Source organism: Hemitrygon akajei, chromosome 11 (genome assembly GCF_048418815.1).
Source record: "Hemitrygon akajei chromosome 11, sHemAka1.3, whole genome shotgun sequence".
Taxonomy (NCBI): domain Eukaryota; kingdom Metazoa; phylum Chordata; class Chondrichthyes; order Myliobatiformes; family Dasyatidae; genus Hemitrygon; species Hemitrygon akajei.
Window position 1 is genome coordinate 68,887,064 of NC_133134.1, and position 23,168 is coordinate 68,910,231.

At 43.3% G+C, this 23,168-nt stretch overlaps 1 protein-coding gene across 5 annotated transcripts in view; it reads right to left on the reverse strand.

Moving 5' to 3' along the window:
- The window catches only part of LOC140735683 (tumor necrosis factor receptor superfamily member 13B), a 41,686-nt gene extending 20,648 nt beyond the window's left edge, over window positions 1-21,038 (reverse strand). For 2 of the 5 annotated variants that reach the window (XM_073061035.1, XM_073061032.1), the window contains exons 1-4: window positions 20,957-21,038; window positions 20,655-20,782; window positions 13,794-13,899; window positions 12,738-12,854 (exon numbers count right to left, since the gene is read on the reverse strand). In XM_073061035.1, coding sequence (XP_072917136.1) covers window positions 12,738-12,854; window positions 13,794-13,878 — 202 coding nt within the window. In that variant the 5' untranslated portion in view covers window positions 13,879-13,899; window positions 20,655-20,782; window positions 20,957-21,038. Of the gene's footprint in view, window positions 1-12,737; window positions 12,855-13,793; window positions 13,900-14,692; window positions 14,734-20,654; window positions 20,783-20,956 lie in introns of those variants that run through there. The other 3 variants (XM_073061034.1, XM_073061036.1, XM_073061033.1) reach the window with 3 other exon arrangements.
- Window positions 21,039-23,168: the final 2,130 nt, after the last annotated feature.

Here is a 23,168-nt window from a genome sequence, read left to right on the forward strand (position 1 = left end):
TTCCATACGTTTCCCTGAGAACATCTGTTTCCAATTTGTGTTTCCAAGTTCCTGCCTGATAGCCTCATATTTCCCCTTACTCCAATTAAACGTTTCCCTATCTTGTCTGTTCCTATCCCTCTCCAATGCTCTGGTAAAGGAGATAGATTCTTAATTAGTTATGATTAGTTTTTCTCAAAAGAGCTTTGAGCTTGATGCCTTCCTTGCTGCGTTTATCCAGAACAGAAACATTCCCAAGATTTCCTGCCATTCTTTGCTATGATCTACCTGACAATTGAATTCCCATAAATGAAATCATTGTGTGTTTTATCTTTAAAACCATAAAGCCCCAAACATGTCAAACAGGAGAGAAACTAGCCGCCTGACGAGCAAGAATGCAGGTGTAGGTATACATACCCACAGAATTATTGACAGAATTATTATGGGTATAGGTATACATACCCATAGAATTATTACAGATGCTTTAATTTTTCAAAATAAAATTTTGGCTGTGATCTATAATGCATAGCCATTGATTTTACCCATTTCTGGTTCCACATCCTATCCTTGGAGGGAGATCCTATAAATCTGCTTTTTCAAAATTGCAAGGAATCTGGTCAGATGCCACCAGTATTTCTAGAGGAGTTATTTAACAACTGAAATCATTCTGTTCTTTTGCATTACCTGAATCACCGCATCCCCATTATCAAAATGCTTAAATGCGACACAAGAAGATAGCAATGTAATAATATTTTGGCTAAGTTTCTGGACCTTGTATAAACATAGGGAACCTAGACACAGAAAAGTATATTTGAGAATGCACCAGAGGAGTTGGTCCATAATCCCACTTTGTGAGCTCCCGGTGTCCCATGTCCTGCTGAGGTGAAGAATGTTCTCAGCAGGGAATATCTAAAAGTAACTCATCAGCAAGAAGTTGCCCCAGAAAATGGGAAGAATCATAGCTTGAGAAATCCCTTGGGATTTTTTAAACAGAACTATTATCAAATGATACAGCAGTGGAACAAAAGTTCGGTTACTGAGATACCACTAGAAACCTGGAATAACAAGCCTCCATTAAAATCTTATCTTGCAGTAGTGGACTTTATTCAGAAGTTCCACATTATTAACTGGATTAAAGTCAATCAAACTGCAGGAATAAATTTAGTTTACTGAAGGCTATAAGCTGGGACAACATTCCAATTATTGCACTGAAGACCTATGCTCCAGTCTAGCCACTCCAATAACCAAGCTGTTTTTGTACTGGCATCCTTACAACAAAATGGAAAATTGCCTGCAAAGAGCATGTCAAACTCATTCCAGTGACCTACTGCCCAATCACTCCACTCTCACAGTGAAGTAATGGAATGTGTTGTTGACGATGCTGCCAAGTGGTATTAAGGCACTCTGCTGAAATGGGAGTCAGTAGGTTTAAAAGAGGAAATGCTCCAGTGATTGGAGTCCCACCATTCCAGCCACAGGCACCATGGCAGGGTTTTTCCAAGCCAGCAATCATCATGAATGACCTTTGTGTTGTGAGGTCAGAAGGGGAGAATTTACTACCAATTGTGTAACCCTTTGAGTTAAAAAAGCAGATCATGCCTGCATGCATCAGGACTTAGTCAGCAAATAGGCATAGGGACTAAACATTATTTTCACTGTGTAAGGGCCAAGTGGGAGAATGTGATCACCTACGATTGCCATTTAATGAGGTCCTCACACACTTAACATTTAGGGTGTGGTGGGTAAAACCATTGACCAGAAACTTGACTGGATGTAAATAATGTAGCTACAAAAACAAGCCACATGTTGAGTGAGTGGCTTACTCCTGACAGCAAAAGATCATTCCACTGTCTCCACCAGTCAAGTCAGGAATGCAGTGGAATATTCTCCATGTGTCTGAATGACCACAGTGCCAATAGTTCAAACCCCTCCAGTCCACTTCAGTGGTACTTCATCTACCATATATTTATACTGATTCTGTCCACAGTGGCTGGAGTGTGGACGTGTAGAAGGGACACTGTAGTTACTTACCCAGCCTGTTCAGATGTTACTTCCCAAACCCACGTCTTCTACTGACAGACGATATTGGGCTAGCAAAAGAGATATGCCTCTCTGTACAGAAACAGACCTTTTTGCCCAATAGTCCACGCTGACCATTGGGTACCTTTCCATTCTACGATATCCCAACCAAGATGGTACTAAGCTTTCTGGCAGTTGTGTGATGGCAATAGTGAGATACTAATAAGACTCACCTAGATATTAGAATCAGTTTATTATCCCTGACACATCACGAAATTCATTCTTTTGTGGCAGCAGTACAGTACAAGACAAAAATCACCATAAGTTACAAAAAATAAATAAAAAGGTACAAAAGGGGATAGTGAGGCAGTGTTTGTGGGTTCAGCGACTGTACACAAATCTGATGGCTGAAGGGAAGAAGCTGATCTGAAATGTGGAGTGTGGGACTTCAAGCTGCTGTAACTCCTCCACAATGGTAGTAATGAGAAGAGGGAATGTCTCGGATGGTGGGATGCCATGTTCTTAAAGGCACCAACTTTTGAAGATGTTCTCTGCGTTAGTAAGGGTTGTGCCCATGATGGAGCTGGCCAAGTCTAAAACTCTGTACAGCTTTTTTTTGATCCTGCACTTGGAAGATTCTATACCAGGCTGTCATCCAAGCTGGCAGAATGTTCTCCATTGTACATCTTTGGAAACTTGGTGACCTGCTAAATCTCCTCAATTGCCAATGAATTATACCCACTGCAGTGCCTCTTTGTGATTGGGCCCAGGACCTTGAAGCTGCTCACCCTTTCCACCACTGACCCTCAGTAAGGACTGATATCTGTTCTCTCAACTTCCCCTTCCTGAAGTTCACAATCTATTCCATAGCCTTGCTGATGTTTCCAATGGTGTTGCTGCAACGCCACTCAACCCGCTGATCTATCTCATTCCTGTACACAACGCCACTCGACCGGCTGATCTGTCTCATTCCCGTACACAACGCCACTCGACCGGCTGATCTGTCTCATTCCCGTACACAACGCCACTCGACCGGCTGATCTATCTCATTCCTGTACACAACGCCACTCGACCGGCTGATCTGTCTCATTCCTGTACACAACGCCACTCAACCCGCTGATCTATCTCATTCCTGTACACAACGCCACTCGACCGGCTGATCTGTCTCATTCCTGTACACAACGCCACTCAACCCGCTGATCTATCTCACTTCTGTACACAACGCCACTCAACCGGCTGATCTATCTCATTCCCGTACACAACGCCACTCGACCGGCTGATCTGTCTCATTCCCGTACACAACGCCACTCGACCGGCTGATCTATCTCATTCCTGTACACAACGCCACTCGACCGGCTGATCTATCTCATTCCTGTACACAACGCCACTCAACCGGCTGATCTATCTCATTCCTGTACACAACGCCACTCGACCTGCTGATCTATCTCACTCCTGTACACAACGCCACTCGACCGGCTGATCTATCTCACTCCTGTACACAACGCCACTCGACCGGCTGATCTGTCTCACTCCTGTACACAACGCCACTCGACCGGCTGATCTATCTCATTCCTGTACACAACGCCACTCGACCGGCTGATCTGTCTCATTCCTGTACACAACGCCACTCGACCGGCTGATCTATCTCATTCCTGTACACAACGCCACTCGACCTGCTGATCTATCTCACTTCTGTACACAACGCCACTCGACCGGCTGATCTATCTCACTCCTGTACACAACGCCACTCGACCGGCTGATCTGTCTCATTCCCGTACACAACGCCACTCGACCGGCTGATCTGTCTCACTCCTGTACACAACGCCACTCGACCGGCTGATCTGTCTCATTCCTGTACACAACGCCACTCGACCGGCTGATCTATCTCATTCCTGTACACAACGCCACTCAACCGGCTGATCTATCTCATTCCTGTACACAACGCCACTCAACCGGCTGATCTATCTCACTCCTGTACACAACGCCACTCGACCGGCTGATCTATCTCACTTCTGTACACAACGCCACTCGACCGGCTGATCTATCTCATTCCTGTACACAACGCCACTCGACCGGCTGATCTATCTCACTCCTGTACACAACGCCACTCGACCGGCTGATCTATCTCACTTCTGTACACAACGCCACTCGACCGGCTGATCTATCTCATTCCTGTACACAACGCCACTCGACCGGCTGATCTATCTCACTCCTGTACACAACGCCACTCGACCGGCTGATCTATCTCACTTCTGTACACAACGCCACTCGACCGGCTGATCTATCTCATTCCTGTACACAACGCCACTCAACCCGCTGATCTATCTCATTCCTGTACACAACGCCACTCGACCGGCTGATCTATCTCATTCCTGTACACAACGCCACTCGACCGGCTGATCTATCTCATTCCTGTACACAACGCCACTCGACCGGCTGATCTATCTCATTCCTGTACACAACGCCACTCGACCGGCTGATCTATCTCATTCCTGTACACAACGCCACTCGACCTGCTGATCTATCTCACTCCTGTACACAACGCCACTCGACCTGCTGATCTATCTCACTCCTGTACACAACGCCACTCGACCGGCTGATCTATCTCATTCCTGTACACAACGCCACTCGACCTGCTGATCTATCTCACTCCTGTACACAACGCCACTCGACCTGCTGATCTATCTCACTCCTGTACACAACGCCACTCAACCCGCTGATCTATCTCATTCCTGTACACAACGCCACTCGACCGGCTGATCTATCTCATTCCTGTACACAACGCCACTCGACCGGCTGATCTATCTCATTCCTGTACACAACGCCACTCGACCGGCTGATCTATCTCATTCCTGTACACAACGCCACTCGACCGGCTGATCTGTCTCATACCTGTACACAACGCCACTCAACCGGCTGATCTATCTCATTCCTGTACACAACGCCACTCAACCGGCTGATCTATCTCATTCCTGTACACAACGCCACTCGACCGGCTGATCTGTCTCATTCCTGTACACAACGCCACTCGACCGGCTGATCTGTCTCATTCCTGTACACAACGCCACTCGACCGGCTGATCTATCTCATTCCTGTACACAACGCCACTCGACCGGCTGATCTGTCTCACACCTGTACACAACGCCACTCGACCGGCTGATCTGTCTCATTCCTGTACACAACGCCACTCGACCGGCTGATCTATCTCATTCCTGTACACAACGCCACTCGACCGGCTGATCTGTCTCACACCTGTACACAACGCCACTCGACCGGCTGATCTGTCTCATTCCTGTACACAACGCCACTCGACCGGCTGATCTGTCTCACACCTGTACACAACGCCACTCGACCGGCTGATCTGTCTCATTCCCGTACACAACGCCACTCGACCGGCTGATCTGTCTCATTCCCGTACACAACGCCACTCGACCGGCTGATCTATCTCATTCCTGTACACAACGCCACTCGACCGGCTGATCTGTCTCATTCCCGTACACAACGCCACTCGACCGGCTGATCTGTCTCATTCCCGTACACAACGCCACTCGACCGGCTGATCTGTCTCATTCCTGTACACAACGCCACTCAACCGGCTGATCTGTCTCATTCCCGTACACAACGCCACTCGACCGGCTGATCTATCTCATTCCTGTACACAACGCCACTCGACCGGCTGATCTATCTCACTCCTGTATACAATGCCACTCAACCGGCTGATCGACCTCACTCCTGTACACAATTCCAATCAGCCAGCTGATCTATCTCATTCCTGTACACAAAGCCACTCAACCGGCTGATCGACCTCACTCCTGTACACAATTCCAATCAGCCAGCTGATCTGTCTCATTCCTGTACACAACGCCACTCAACCGGCTGATCGACCTCACTCCTGTACACAATTCCAATCAGCCAGCTGATCTGTCTCATTCCTGTACACAACGCCACTCAACCGGCTGATCTATCTCACTCTTGTACACAACGCCACTCAACCGGGTGATCTGTCTCACTCCTGTAAGTGACACCACTCAACCGGCTGATCTGTCTCACTCCTGTAAGTGACACCACTCAACCAGCTGATCTGTCTCACTCCTGTAAGTGACACCACTCAACCAGCTGATCTATCTCACTCCTATACACAACGCCACTCAACCGGCTGATCTATCTCACTCCTGTACACAATGCCACTCAACCGGCTGATCGACCTCACTCCTGTACACAATTCCAATCAGCCAGCTGATCTGTCTCACTCCTGTACACTTCCTTGTTGCCATCTCAGTTCTGTCCATAACAGTAATGTTATAATCAAATTTATAAAAAAATTTTTTTACCTGTGTCTAGCCATACAGCCATGAGTGTAGAGAGTGGAGCAGTAGGCTAAGCACACATCCCTGTTGATTATCATCAAGAAGGAGGTGTTATTTCCAGGGCATACAGAGTGTGGTTTCCTGATGAGAAAGCCAAGATCTAGTTACAGAGGCCCATAGCTTGTTAATTAGTACTGAGGGGATAATGGTGTTGAATGCTAAGCTGTAATCAATAAACAGCATCTGAAGTATGTATTGCTGCTCCAAAGCCAAGTGAGAGCCAATGAGACCTTTCGTGATTATACACAAATTGTAGTGAGGCCAGGTCCTTGCTCAGACAGGATTTAATTCTAGCCATGACCAATTTCTCAAAGCACTTCATCAAATTAGATATGAATTCTACTGGTGGATAATACCACTCCCTGCTCACTCTGCCCTCTTCTTGGCAACTGATGTGGTTAATGACCTTTGGAAGCCACTGGCAATGTTTGGCTGCAGCATTGAGAGGTTGAATAATTCAGCCAGTTGGTTGACACTGTTGTTTGGAATGGAGGACAATAGTTGGAGAGATTGGGTAGGCTGGTTTAATTCTCACTGGAACACAAGAGGATGAGGGGTGATCATATAGAGGTGAACAAAATTGCAAAGAGCGTAGTCTTTTTTCAAGGGCTAAAGAGTCCACAATTAGAGGGCATGGGTTTAAGAAGAGAGACTATGAGGTAAGAAAGATATATCTAGAATGAGCTGCTTGAGTAGGTGGTAGAGGCAGATATTATTACAAGATTTAAAAACCATTTAGATGTTTCAGATAGGAAAGCACCTGGGGGTGTCAGGACGCAGGTCAGTGATTGTAGTATTCACAGTCCTGTTGTAGCTACTGTCCAGTGGAGTTTCTAATTGATGTGGGTCTAGGGGTGTGGTTGTCAACGGTAATAATAGTTGGACTCTCTTGGAGATGTTTGTTGCCTAAGTACTTCTGTGGTGTGAATGCTACATGCCATTTATCAGGCCACATGGAATGTTATCTAAATCTTGCTGCAGGCAGGTCTGGATGCACCATTTATTGAGGAGTTGCAAATTGTACATGGACATCTCCACTTCTAACAATGATGGAAGGGAGGTCATGAATGAAGCAGTTGACAATGTTTGGGACTAGGACACTGCCCTGAGAAATTCCTGCAGGAATGTATTAGGGTTGGGACAATTGGCCTTCAGCAACCACTGATACCTTTTATGCTTATTGATTTCAGTTTTACCAGAGCAAATAGCTGCTGCTTGTAAAAATAGAAATATAGAAAACCTACAGCACAATACAGGCATTTTGGCCCACAAAGCTGTGCTGAACATGTCTCTACCTTAGAAATTACTAGGCTTACCAATAGCCATCTATCTTACTAAGCTCCATGGACCTATCGAAAAGCCTCTTAAAAGACCCTATCATATCCGCCTCCACTACCGTTGCCGGCAGCCCATTCCATGCACTCACCACTCTCTGAGTAAAAAACTTACCTCTGACATCTCCTCTGTACCTACTCCCTAGCACCTTAAACCTGTGTCCTCTTGTGGCAACCATTTCAGCCCTGAGAAAAAGCATCTGACTATCCACATGATCAATGCCTATCATCATCTTGTACACCTCTATCAGGTTACCTCTCATCCTCTGTCGCTCCAAGGAAAAAAGGCTGAGTTCACTCAACCTGTTCTCATAAGGCATGCTCCCCAATCCAAGCAACATCCTTGTAAATCTCCTCTGCACCCTTCCTATGGCTTCCACATCCTTCCTGTAGTGAGGCTACCAGAACTGAGCACAGTACTCCAAGTGGGGTCTGACCCGGGTCCTATATAGTTGCAACATTACCTCTTGGCTTCTAAATTCAGTTCCACAATTGATGAAGGCCAATACACCATACACCTTCTTAACCACAGAGTCAACCTACACAGCTGCTTTGAGTGTCCTATGGACTCGGACCCCAAGATCCCTCTGATCCTCCACACTGCCAAGTGTCTTACCATTAATATTATATTCGGCCATCATATTTGACCTACCAAAATGAACCACTTCACACTTACCTGGGTTGAACTCCATCTGCCACTTCTCAGCCCAGTTTTGCATCCTATCAATGTCCACTGTAACCTCTGACAGCCTTCCACACTATCCATAACACCACCAACCTTTGTGTCATCAGCAAACTTACTAACCCGTCCCTCCACTTCCTCATCCAGGTCATTTATAAAAATAACGAAGAGTAAGGGTCCCAGAACAGATCCCCAAGGCACTCTACTGGTGACTGACCTCCATGCAGAATATGACCTGACTACAACCACTCTTTGCCTTCTGTGGGCAAGCCAGTTCTGGATCCACAAAGCAATGTCCCTTTGGATCCCATGCCTCCTTACTTTCTCAATAAGCCTTGCATGGGGTACCTTATCAAATGTCTTGCTGAAATCATATACACCACATCTACTGCTCTTCCTTCATTAATGTGTTTAGTTACTTGATATCAAAGGCAAACTGATAAAGTATGTAAAAAGATAACATGGTCAGTTAAACAATAGCAGCCTGTTTTTTCTGCAAGAAACTGCTGATGATCAACAGATGTGCTAAGCTATGCTGAGCCTTATTTCTTCTTGGAGTTAGACAGTGTTTCAAGGTCCTTGTCTCTCTGTACTGTCATGCATATAGTTAAGTCTGGCTCCAGCCTGTCTTGTGTGAGAGTATCTGAACGACTATATCTATTCTGTAAGGGGAACTGGCAGTTAGTTGGTGGACCAAGCAGGAACAGTCACAGACTGTTCCAGTTTGAGCGACTAACTGAAGTGCCCCAGAGGCTTTGAATAAAGGGTTTATACTTATACAGTCTCTGAGTGATTTTATCCAGATTCGACTGCCGCAAACATTTTCACTTCACCTCTGGAATTCTGTTCTTTTACTCAGGATCATGATGAGATCTGGAACAAAGTTGTCATGGCAAAGTTCAAACTAAGCATTGGTGAGTAGACATCTCTTGATAGCACTTCTTCAGCTTGCTGATAAATGATAGTAGACTAATCAGACAGATTAGGTTTGTCCTGCTGGTTATGAACAGAACAAACTTTTCAAATCTTGCACATTGTTAGTAGATACCAGTGTTGTAATTGTACAGGAACAGCTTGGCTAGAGGCGCAGCTAACTCAGATATTTTGTCCCATATCCTTTGTTGTATTCTGTGCTGTTTCTTAAGATCATCTGGACTGAATCTGATTTTCTGGAGTCTGGCCTTTGTGATGGTGAAGATCTCAAGAAGAAGCCAATAAGATTATCCACTTAACACACACAAAACGCTGGTGGAACACAGCAGGCCAGGCAGCATCTATAAGGAGAAGCACTGTCGACATTTCGGGCTGAGACCCTTCGTCAGGACTCAGCCCGAAATGTCGACAGTGCTTCTTCCTATAGATGCTGCCTGGCCTGCTGCGTTACACCAGCATTTTGTGTGTGTTGCTTGAATTTCCAGCATCTGCAGATTTCCTCATGTTTGTGAAAATGATCCACGTGTAATTCTTGGCTTAAGGTGGTGATGAACTGTAGCTAAAGCTCCCATGCTAGCTCCACCATTGCTGGAGGGTGTTGGAGCTTCCTGCTCCAATCAACTGTTCAATTGCGACTAGGTGTAGCAGGACTGTCATAGCTTTCATCTGATCCATTGGTTGTGGGGTCACTTAGCTCCATAGTTTTTACTAAAAAGCAAACATAGTCCCTGTGTTTCAGCCCTCACTTGGTAGTCACCTCATGGTTCTCAGGTGTTCCTGTTCCTGCTGTTAATGGTCTGTTCTGCTCTCCCCACTCAGTCACAGTTGCTCTACGGTTTGGTAGTAATGCTACAGTGAGAGATACATTAGGCCTTGTAGTTACAGATTGTGCTGCTGCTGATGACCCACAGTGCCTGGTGGATGCCCAGTTCTATGGTACTGAACTGTACTGAAACAATCCCATTTAGTACATTAGTTATTCCTCACAATTCATTATAGGGTACGCTTGGTTCCCACAGGGTTTGGACAGTGGTCACTGATATCAGTGATATTTTGGACGGATACATATGCCACAGGTAAACTGGTGAGGTTTTGGAGGCTTATCTCTCTGTTTCTTATCCAGTCTTGGCTTCATGTTGTTTCTTTCACTACCTGCTGCTCCTACCCAGAGTACCTTCTGTGCCCTTGACACAGGTTTTCTTCCAAGTGCTGCACTTTGCCCATGTTTGACTAGATGCCACAAGTCAATGTTGTTCCCTTTCAGCTTGTATCACAGTGCTAGCACCTCTAGACCTTTGGTGAAGGAGAAATTATGATGGAAAACTCTGGCTTTAAGGTTTGATTCGGTGAGTACAAAAGTAACAGCTGTGTACATGTCCAGTGTGTTCCACACCTCTTCAACTTATTAACCAGTGCCTACATGTTTGTGAAAAGGATTTACGATATGGACTTCATGTCTGGGTCAATGCCAGGTGGACATCTGGACTTAATCTTTCCCTGTTTAAGCACAGTGCTAATGGTAGAACTGACAAGTGTGCTAGGCTGTTTTGGGGCACTAACAGAGTACTGAAGTGTTACGTTTATCCAGTTATGTTATATGGTTCAGAATGTCTAGTAACATGAGGAAACGAATTGAAGCAGCAGAGATGTGATTTTTGAGGAGGTTGCGAAGAATATCATGGATGAAACGAATAACTAATGAGGATGTCATGAACAGAGCAAGCACAAAAAGAGACCATGAAAAGGCAACATAACTTCATTGGACATGTGGTTAGGAAAGAGGAGTTAGAATGCATGGTAATTATGGGAAAGATTGAAAGGAAGAAAGCGAGAGGAAGGCAAAGACAAATGATGATGGAGACAACAGCCAGAGAACTGGAAATGAATACTAATGAATTGATCCACTTGACCTGAAACAGGAGTGTGTGGGTCATGGCAGTCAAAGCTCAAACTGGGCACGGCACCTGAAGATAGATGTCTCTGGCATCTCATGTAGGCCAGACTGGGTAAGGACAGCAGATTTCCTCCACTAATGGGCAATAGTGAATCAGTGATCTGGTAGTTGTCCTGATCATCATTATTAAGATTAGTTGTTTTATTTTATTCTTCAAAATCCAAATTATAAATTGATTTTAAATTCTTCAGCTGCTTAGTGGGACTTTTCTCTGGATTGTTAATCAAGAACCCTGGATTACTTGTAAATAGGAGACCAGCAGATGCTGGAGATCTGAAATAGAAATAGAAAATGCTGGAAACACTCAGCAGGTCGGGCAGTACCTGTGGAGAAAAAATGGAGTCATGTTTCAGGTTGAAGACCCCTCATCAGAACAGGGAAAGTGAGAACACAAGAGCGTGAGGGAGGGATGTGGTTTCCTTTACGTTGAACGAATCAGTCACAGATTTGGTGACCACTTTGCAGAACAGCCCAATCTGTCTGCAAAGGTGACACTGAGCCACTCAGTCAATTGTTATGCTAAATCTCCACCCCATTCCCACTCTGATCTACCTGCCTTCTTTCAACAAGGTCCAATGTAGGCACCTGTTCATCTGGGCACATTGTAGTCTTTCAGGACTCAACGTCAAATGCTCTGTACTGGGATTGTCTAGTTCTGCTGCAAGGTTATGAAATAACTCAGTGTTTCTTTCTCAGCAGACATGGTGTGATTTGCCTAGTGTTTCAGGTTGCAGCAACAGCTTTGAGTTTCCATTTCTCAGTTTTAACCTGTTCTTTTGTTTGTGGTCTAGTAGGTGTGTAAAATGGAAACCCTGGCTTCACTCAATCACATATGTTCCCTTTATTCTGGGTGTCCTATCCCATCTTGTCTGCTGACAACTAACAGTTATTTTTGTTCCAATTCTGCTAAAGGATCTTCAACATGGAACATTAACAGTGTTTCTTGTTCCACTGTTGCTGTTTTTGACCAGTTGGGGTTTCCAGTTTTTAATGGATAAATAGTTTGGTGATTTAATTACTCCACCTGCACTGTACCTGTGCAGTGACCCTCTGGCTATGATTGCTATGCTAATGTAACTATGCATAATGCAGAGGCATCAGAGGACGTCACTGTCAAGGTTATCAAATGCCGCAGATAGGCAGAGTGCAGGAGCAGAGGCTTTCCATTTTCAGGCACTAAGGCTGTTATTTGCATCTTTGAGGAACATTTATGTTGACTAATTCTTCACCCCAGCCCATGATTGCCCACAAATGAAGCGTTCTCGACCAAAGAAACGGTGGGGCTAATTCATTGTAACCATGTTCAGATTAGACGCTCAAAGGCAAAGCATTTATTAATTAGCAGCTGGAATTTCTTTTATCTGATCTTGCAATGAGCTGAGAATTGGAATCAGTAACACATGGCCTCATGACAACTAATTATCATGGATGTCATTGGTCTTACAGAAAGAATAACTCAAATTTCTTACCACTGCAAACGTCTGAGCATTGTTGAGGGTGTTGGCCGCACACATCAACACATTTGATACATTTGCGTAGCAGTTTATCCCAATAAAACCCTGGGGAATTGTTGCATTTCCAAACTTCTGTGATTAAAGGACAATCAGCATTGTAAAAAAACAAACTATTTAGCCTATCATAGTAAACAAAATAGTCAACGGAACAATGTCTAAATGCAATAAGTAAACACAATCATAAACCCCAAAGAAGAAAAGGGATAGATATGGGGGGGGGGGGGGCAGAAACCCGAAGTGGATAATTATCGCCCAGTTTTCATCCCCTTGTTAATCAATTGTATTCAACAAATAGTGTGTGAGCCTTCCTGCCAAATTAAATCCATACAGGTACAGTAGAAAGCGACTGTCTTGGGCTGAGTGAGAAGGGCCTTTTGTTTTACTGGAAAAACATGGGTTTTGAAATGGTGTGATTAAAATTTCTAAAATTATTTGAGCTAGAAATGAAGGCAAGAAGGCATAGGTACAGAAGCTTTTGAGACCTGGTAGTATTTTGCTCCAGAGATTTGATGATTGCTGGAAAATATTGCTCCGCATGTTTCTTAGACTGAGAGACTTGATTGAGAGGAAGGCATTGGGACTAAGTGATATGAAGCCCTTTGACTGAGCTCATTTGGTTGTGTCTGGGTGCAGGAGCAGGAGAGGAAGAGTGCAGAAGTGCGAGAGAGATAAGTGGTGGACACTTTTTAAGGAAGAATTATTATCAGGGATGAAGCAGCCTTGCTTCTTCCTGCTTTATGTGTTTTATTTACTGGCAGAGAAGGCAAAGGCTCAGTAATATTCTAGTAATTCAGTGAGGTAATAGAATTTAATATGATCAGGTGAATGTGGTTAAGTAATTGATAGAAAACCTGGTCCATCTAAGAATTGAAATACATGTTCTTTATCTGGTCTGTAACTGAAACAAAAAATGCAAATTTTCCACTGAGCTTTTATTGAAATCAGTTCCACACATTTAAGGGCTCCAGAAGCAGGTAATGAGAGGCTACAAACCACAAGACTTGTACATACTGTGACAGTTTCGCCCACCGTGCTGACATTTGCAACAGCGTCGCAGGAGGTCGTCCCAGTATTCATCATCTGAACAGCTACTCATCTTCTCTCAAGATAACAAAATCTTTAAGATAATTTGGGAAGAAATCTTTAGTATTAATACTGTTGCCCTTGTTATAAAATTTACACTGATACCACACCACTCAAGCCCTGAGCCAGCCAGCTGAACAACTTGAGAACTGTTCAGTTTTGCTCTCACGGCAAAATTTGACAGTCAAGCATCACAGATCATGAAGTGAATGAACTGGACAGATAACCAGTCATTTCCTTGTTGATCAGTACACACAAAATGCTGGAGGGTCAGCAACATCTATGGAAATGAACAAACAGTCGATGTTTCATGTTGAGACTCTTCATCAGGACAGGAAAGGAAGGCGAAAGGAGCCAGAAAAATGAAGGTTGGTGGGGTGGGGGGGGGGGGGGGGAGGACAAGCTGACAGGCGACTGGTGGAAGAGGTGAAGTACTGAAAAAGAAATCTGATGGGAGAGGACAGTGGAACATTGGAGAAAGGGAAGGAGGAGAGGCACCAAAGGGAGGAGATGGGCAAATGGGAAGAGAAGAGGTAAGAAGGGAGGAGATGGGCAAATGGGAAGAGAAGAGGTAAGAAGGGAGCCAAAATGGTGAAAGGAAAAAGGGAAATTACTGGAAATTAGGGAAGTTGATGTTGATGCCATCCAGACAGAATATGAGGTGTTGATCTCCAACCTAAGAATGGCCTCATCATGACCGTAGAGGAGGCCATAAGCCAACACTTTAGAATTTGAAGTAGAATTTAAAAAGGTGGCCACTAGCTTTTTGTGGCAGATGAAGCAAAGGTGTTCAACAAAGCAGACTCCCAATCTGCTTCTGGACTCACCAATGTACAGGAGACAGCACTGGGTGTAGTAGAGTCCTGACAGACTCACCAGTGAAATGTCGCCTCACCTGGAAGTTCCTTTTTGATGTTGACTGAAAGACAATATCAGATATTGTTGGAAACACTTTTTCTTTCAGAAACTTCATGCCATTTAGGTAAAGTAAATACTCTGGATCTTTGAAATTGAAAAGGGTATAAAAGAATATGGGGAAAGAAATGCGCCACAGGATTACAGTCAACATCGCTGTAAACACTGGCATGTACAAATGTTAGTATAGTTGATGGTGTAATTGTCATCTTCTAATCCAAAATGTATAAACATGGAATAGATAATGACCACATGGTTGTTAAGTTCTTCAATAAGTCACATATAATGCACATATGAACAGGCATTTGGTGAAAGTAATTTACTACTGAAAATGAGAAACACTGTCTTACCAAAATGATCTACTAGATGCGGAAAGAACAACAGATGCTGACCTAGAAGTTTTAAATTCTGCAAATTTATTATTCATGTTATCTTGTAAACTGCCATTTCAGAATGTTAGTCCGATCGGCATCTCTAGAATTGTGAGCCTGGATGTTGCACTCAGCTGATGCTATGGCCAGTGATATTGTTGAGTGATTTCCACATCCCTAATAGGGAGAGGCCAGTCACTGGCATGCAAAGAAGTATTTTATGTATTGGATCGGTTTAGATTTTATCCAGCTGACATTCAATAATCTTGCTTCCTTACAAGTATTTTGGCTCTTTGGTTTGGGTTCAAGTGGGGTTGATTCAATTTTCCATACATTATGCAGAAAGCACTATTGCACCATCACATTTATACCTTATAGGTCTCCATATTAAATCTCATTCACCCATTGCAAATCTTGTTGAATGATACTCTGTGTATTACCTCAGTCCTCAAGGTGTTAATCTTTCATTACCGTGGGTGCTGTTCTAGAACTGGAGTCCTATCTTGACGTTTTCTGGCTCTTCAGGGACCAATGAAACCACCTGTACATTCATTATCCTGTCTGCTACCCCTCCACCTGCACCCCTCCTCCCCCAACAGCCAACCCAAGCAAGGCCTGTACCATGCTAACTAGGTGTAGCCAAAATGAATTGCAATGCTAGAAACATTTGCTTTGTTTGATGCCATCTATTAATCCTAAAAGTTGAGCATTCAGAAACATCTAAGGAACTGAAGATCCATCCCAAGGTACTAATGAAAGCAACCTTGGATTAATGCCATTGTGAAATTCAAAAACTGCATTTCTTCTTCTCTTTGCTTATGAATTGTAAAAATACTAGGAATGAGATGATTGTCAAGAATCACCTGGATGACAGATCAGGGCACCGTGAGGGTGAGCAAGTTGATTGACTGGGGGGGGGGGGGGCTTGTGATGGCAGGTTGATGGCTGTTGAAGACCCAAGAACCTGCAGTGAAATCTGAAGGGAAGTGTTGGAATCCCTTTGCAAAGGGGCTTCTGCACTCAGTGGAAGTGTTGCAATGCACAGCTGTGCTTCTGGAGGGACAACTAACCAGCATCTGATCTTCACAACATTGCTTGTGAGTGCTTAGGTTAAGACAGTATAGAGCAGGTTTCACTCTGTGTCCAATCCGCATAGAGCCTGACCTAGTGTAGGGAAGAGATGGTTTTTATGTTGAAAGGGAATTAAATCTGATCTGAATGAATGACTTAGCAGTAGGCATTCAAAGACTTAAAAGTAGCATTCACAGGATGCTGTTCACGCAATGTTAGACAGATAGAGCCAGGAAACAGACCCTTCGCCTACCGCAGTCAACAACTTGTTTTCACTATCCCTACATTCATGACATTTTTCATTCTTCTCAGCTCCCTCCGTTAGGGGTGATTTCTGAGGCTGGTTAACCTGCATGTCTTTGGGACGTGGGAGGGAAATCCATGCAGTTGCTGGAAGAAGGTGCAAATTCCATGCAGACAGCACTGGAGAGGTTGAGATTGAACACAGGTGTACATAATGCGAATTGCATGCAGTCATTACAGAACAGGCTGAATCAGAACAGGCAGGGTAAGAGATGTGAATTTGTTGCACTTGAACACCCCACATTTCAATAATTCTACCATCTGCCAAAATGCAAATTAAAATGTAATTGGAATCTAAAAGGGGGATCGGGATCTTGCAAACAATCTCTCTCCCTTTTTGTTTCTGCCCTTCCTCTGCTTCAGCCTCATATCCAGTTTCTTTGAGTTATTTAGCTCATTTAGAGTGCATACTATAGACCTCGTAGCCTCAGTGATAGAAAACTAAAGACAAGTAAACACTGACATTCCTTTCTACTTGACGGTCTTGTTCCTTCAAAGCTCCAAATGCATCATCCTATTCCCACAAACTGAGCTGAAGCTGAGATTCAGCACAATCTGTGAGAACCTTCATTCTTTTCCTAGAATTTTATGTGTGGGATTTCATACCTCCCACAATCTCGCGCTTCCTCCTACAGCCTAGATATTTTTAAAGCACAAGCTTTGCATAACCTAATCATTACTCCCTGATTTGTTCAACCTCTTGTACAGTAGGCTTTGCCCTTCATGCTGACTTCCAATTAAAACAATTTATTGTTCAGCAATGTATTTAAATTGTTGATTGTAACATCACCCGTGAGAGATTAAAATAACACACCAAGCGCTGGAGGAGCTCAGCAGATCAGCCAGCATCTTTGGAAAAGAATAAACAGTCGACGCTGCCTGACCTGCTGAGTTCCTCCTGCGTTTTGTGTGTGTTGCTTTGGATTTCCAGCATCTGCAGAGCTTGTTGTGTTTGAGAGAAACTAAAATAATCAGTGAATAATCTAACATATGGATTCTTGTAGATTTTTATGACTTAATCAGTTTCTTTTCAGACTTTTGCAAAATTAACTATAAAGGAGCTGAATATGTTTAAGGACAAATTGAAATGGACTGTTAAGAACTAGAAAAACTCACTGCAATCAGATGAAGAATGATCACTTTATCAAGTACTTTAAAAGAGCTCACGAAGGGTCTCAGCCCGAAACGTCGACAGTGCTTCTCCTATAGATGCTGCCTGGCCTGCTGCGTTCCACCAGCATTTTGTGTGTGAATATTGTTCTTCCAGATTTCTCTTGATTAAAAGATCATGAAGATTTTAGTGTGTCCTTATCATTAGGCAAGACCACTAAGGTTGGTCCTGTTCCAATTTACAGAATTTGGATTAGCTTTGTACTTTACATAACTGTGTTAAATCTAACTGGTTTATGAGTACCTTGGCCACTGGCACCTTTTCTGTTTGCTAAATGGTTCCCAGACAGAAAGGAAGTGTTATGCTTTGTCAGGCTCTCTACACTTTGATCTTTTTTAAAGTACTCTTGTAAGTATTTCAAGAGTTCTGTACCTTTTACATGTTTTACTCAATCACTAAACCATTCGAGACTATTAATGGAAATCCCTTACTCATAATGGCCTGTTATTTTCATATTTCTCAATAAACTGTAATTTTGCTAATCTATTCCCATCTGAGTTTTGGGCAAAGATGGTATTTTCCCCTCTGATGTTCCTCATTTCAGTCCACATAGCCTCACTTGTTGAAATGTCTCAGACCTGTGACTGAGTCCCCACCCAATACTGCTTCATCACTTACATTTTACCCCTGTCCAGCCATCCAAAACTCCTTTAACCAGGAATCTTCAGCTGACAAACCTAAAAAGCCTTAAGGCATGTTTCAATAAAATCTCTAATACTGTAAATATCTCTCTATTTCCTTAGTAATACACACAAAGTGCTGGAGGGTCAGCAGGACAGGCAGCTTCTGTGGAGGGAAATTGATTTGAAAAGAGCTGCCGTGAGTTGATGTTTTGGACCAAGACCCTTCATCAGGACCTTGGTGCCTTTATTTCCAGGGGTCCTTGCATCAATGTCAATACAGTATTGCGATGCTGCCTTTTGTTTACCTGCTTCCTCCTCTTTTATTATGACTCATTTTCTAAAATCCCATCTCTACATCCAATAGTCTCTTAATGTTGTTAGGTTTCCATCTCCCTAACATATGAGTTCATACTCTCGCTGGTGGTACCTTGCCAATATATTGGTTAAACTTGTCTGGTTTGCACTGTCCTAATGCCATAGACCAGTTCCAATAGTTCAAGCAGCAAAGTTTCTGCTGGATCGTTTTGTCATGTACTAATTTGACCATGTAGGTATTGCTGTACTCACTGTTGCTTACCTTTTGAGATCCTACCTTTCAGTCTCAGTCTCCAAAGTCCTGCCTGCAGGAGCTCATCTGAGATACTGGTGCAGATATGGACCCTGACTTTGTCTGTTCATCCTCTCCTCTCAGAATATTCTGCAGCCACTCTCTGACATCCCTACCACTGGAAGGCAATGTGCCATCCAAGCATCATGTCTGTGACTATTGGACTGCCAGTCTATCCTGATTCATATTGAATCCTCTGTCACGGTAGCTCTTTTCAAGTCAATTTCACCAGACTCATGGACAATTTCTATCCCACTGTTATCAGATTCTTGAATGGACCTCTCATATTGCTAAAGGTAACATTTTGACCACCCAATCCACCTTTCCATGATCCTTGCACTTTGTTCCTTTGTCTGGACTGCCCTTTCTCTGTAACTGCTACCCTATATACTGCATTCTCTTAGCTACCTCAGTGTACATATGAATGGTGTGATCAGCCTGAATGGTACGCACATAAAGATTTTCACTGTATCTTGGTACACATGGCAATAATCAACAAATCCAATTCAATCAAGTCATGGTTCCATGGACAGCTTGAGCTCTACTTTCAAGGGATTCCTTTCATTCCATTTTTCCCAGGTGAGTATTAGAAAGTGCGATAATCTCTTGGACCCTTTCACTGGCCCTCCTGGAAAGTCCAGTGATCACTATTCCTTTCCTGCTGTGGAATGACAGCCTCCTGACTACTCACGTAATATTTGTCACAAAAGCGATGCAGGGAGAGAGAGTGGTCATTGTCATCTCTCTTGTTTTGGCAGTTGTGTTAACTGTTTTAACTAATTAAACTGTATTTCTTGGTGTATTGCATTCTCTTGGAGCTGTATGCTTGCATCCTTTTAACCTTTCACAAATATGTGAGGCATTTGCACTGCCCAAGTGCTAGTTAATTACCACTCCAACAAAGCAAATCTGCCCTGACACTCAATGTCTTTACTATCACCAAATCTCGCACTATCAACATCCTGGGACAAGTACACAAGTTCTGAGGCCACAAGAGTGAAGGCATCCTGCACCTCAGTCTTTCCAGTATCAATGTCACAAGTCAGGAGAGCAGTGGAACAGCCTCCACCTGCTCGGATAACCAGAGCTCCAGCAATGCTTGGTTTCATCAAGGTCACAACAGCCGGTTTGATTATCATTCCATCCGTCACACAGAATATTTACTCCCTCCACTACAAACAGACCACAGCTGCACTGACTACCATCGACAAAGGCACTGCTGTTTCTCGCTTTAACTATTTCCATGGTAGTTTCCATATCAGCGATCTTGTTAGCAGATGAACAAGGGCAGAAGACATGGGAGGATCACCATCTTTCAGATCACCCATCATCCTGACTTGGAAATATATCATTGTTGTTTGCTCCAGATCCTGTGATCCACTAACCAGCTGTCACTTCACCAGCAGGAAGGTAGCAGCTCATCATAACATCTCAAAGACAACAAATGCTGCAATAGATTCCAAAGTTCCAAAATTGTTACAATGAAAAACAGTCAGGCTGCATAAGTGACATTTGATCTGAACATGCCCTATTGTATAAAATCAGTAAAATTCTATAGCATTAAATCAGTAAAATGTTTCAACATTATTACATTTTTATATTTGTTTCAATCAGTAGCAAACACATATACATATTTTGGAATGGTTAACTATTTTCTCCTTTACTTATCAATGATAGTAACTAACATCATCTGAATGCATGATACGTTTATGTTAGGTCGTACATTACCTTAGTTCCAGTTGGCAGTTCTTTGTAGCTTGACAATTGCATGTGCATCTGTGAATCAATGTGAAACCTCTTGTTTTAACAGAGGAAGAACTTGCAGGGACTTTCCCTGGTCATCTTGCAGCTCATTTCTGGAGAGGTAAAATAGAAAAGCAGACCAGTTATGTTAAACTTGCAAATCTTAAATCAGTCATTTAACTTCTCTATAACAGTCCACTGATTTGAAACTTTTTATAGTGCAACCTCTGACAGACTCGTAGATGATTAACTCTGACTACTGACTGAAAATGACTGAAACAACTTACTTCAGTTTGAATAACTAGAAGTTTAAGTTTAATTAAGTGTACTGTTGGTGAAAGCTCCACATCAATCCAGCATACTTTGTCCTGATGTTGAAAATGAACAGTGAGCAAGCGGCAGGAAAGGAAATGTCACTTTCCATCCTCGAGAAGAGGGATGATCCTTGCCCCTGCAAAGCCAACATCCCTCCTACCACACCCCTATTGATCGGAACCCTGGTCAGAAAAGCGCAATATCTGATTATCATTACAGGCCACCGAGATTCAGCAAACCATGAGATTGACACAATGCTTTTATATAAATGTCAACTTGCTGGCAGTACATGAGCGTAAATCTTTTTCAGTTTAGGGAAACTGTGACAAGTGGTAATGTGATGTTGGAAAAGATAGATTTTTGTTTAACCATGTGCAAATTGCCTTTGTTGTCTCCTGCCATTTGTGTCCTTATATTTATGGTTTGTTTAACAGAGCAATTCTTGTGAACTTGTTGACACAGATTTTGTTTTTCTTTACGTTCTAGCTGCTAAAAAGGAAATAACCCAGGGATATATTTTGAAGGAGAATCCTTGTTTTGCTTGATGTACACTGAATTTGTTCTTCACTTTTAGCTGAAAGCCTGATGCATAAAATAGATGTCTGAAAGTCAGTGCTGCAGTAATGGCATTCTCAGTGGAGAATACCCCTGTGGAGAAGAAATGTATTTTACATATACTGTATATTTATGGAGGCTGTAACCCATTGGTCAAGAAGTGTTATCACATCAGAATTACATGGACAATCTTAAAGATGAAATATTTCTTTATTACCGAAAGTAGACAGCAACAATTGACGTGGACAAATCTACCCCGTCAGTATTGAACAGTATAGCATCAGAACAGCCACTTTGGCCCACAACGTTATGCTGATTAATTAAACCAGTAACTAAATGCCTAACTAAACTCATCCCTTCTGCCTATGCAATGTCTATATCGCTCCATTCTCTGCATATTCATGTGCCTGTCTTAGAGCTTCTGAAACACCCTATTATGTTTGACTTCCCCACTGGCGGAGCATTCCAGTCAGTCAGAGAACATCTGTGTCCAGTACGACACAGGAACAGGCCCTTCAACCCACAATGTTGTACCAAGCCAATTAAATATTAATCAAGTGGCCAACTAAACTCATCTCTTCTGCCTACACAGTGTCCATCTCTTTCCATTTCCCTGACATTCATGTACTTATCTAAATGTCTCTTAGAAGTCTTTGATGTTTTTACCTCTACCACCAGCTTAGGCAGCACATTCCAGGCACCTACCAGTCTCTGTGTGTTTAAAACAAAAAAAAAGCTCCTCACAACACACACAAAATACTGGAAGAACTCAGCAGGCCAGGCAGTATCTATGGAAAAGGGTACAGTCAATGTTTTGGGCTGAAACCCTTCAGCAGGACTATCTGTGATTGCATTCTCTTGTTTGTGATTGGATTACTACTCTGCAAAGTCTCTTCCAGGGATTCCTACCCTGAAGTAGTTTAAACTTTCTCTTAAGGAGTTCAGTGAAATCCTCTCTCACTGCTCTCCCCCCACCCCCTCCCCCACCGCTGTGATCTCCAGTCCTGGCCTGCTGAGTTCCTCTGGCATTTTGTGTGTGTAGCTTGGATTTCCAGCGCCTGCAGATTTTCTCTTGTTTGTGATTTGCTCTTCACATCTCCTTTGAAATTACCTTCTCTCGCCTTAAATGCATGGCCTCTGATATTAGGTATTTCAAGCCTTGGAAAACAATACTCCCTGTCTACAATATGTATGCCTCTCATAATCCTATAAACCTCATTCAGATCTCTCCTCAGCCTCCAGCACACCTGGAAAAACAACCCAAGTTTCTCCAGGGTCTTGTTATAACACATGCCCTCTAATCCAGGTAACTTCCTGGTAAACCTCTTCTGCACTCTCTCCAAGGCGACATCCTTTCTATAACTGGGCGACCAGAACTGTATACAATACTCCACTCTCTCGCCTTAAATATAAACCCTCTTGTATATTGACCCGGGGTGGGGGGATGTTAAAAGATACCAGCTGTCTACTCTATCTATGCCTCTCATAATCTTATATACTTCTATCTCCCCTAATTCTGGACACTTGCTCATCACCAAATTCATTTAATTCAGCAATGAGATTATCTTTTAGTTGCCAAGAATCTAATCGTGGAGTTTTCTCACTTAACCTCTCCTTTGCCTTTAAGGC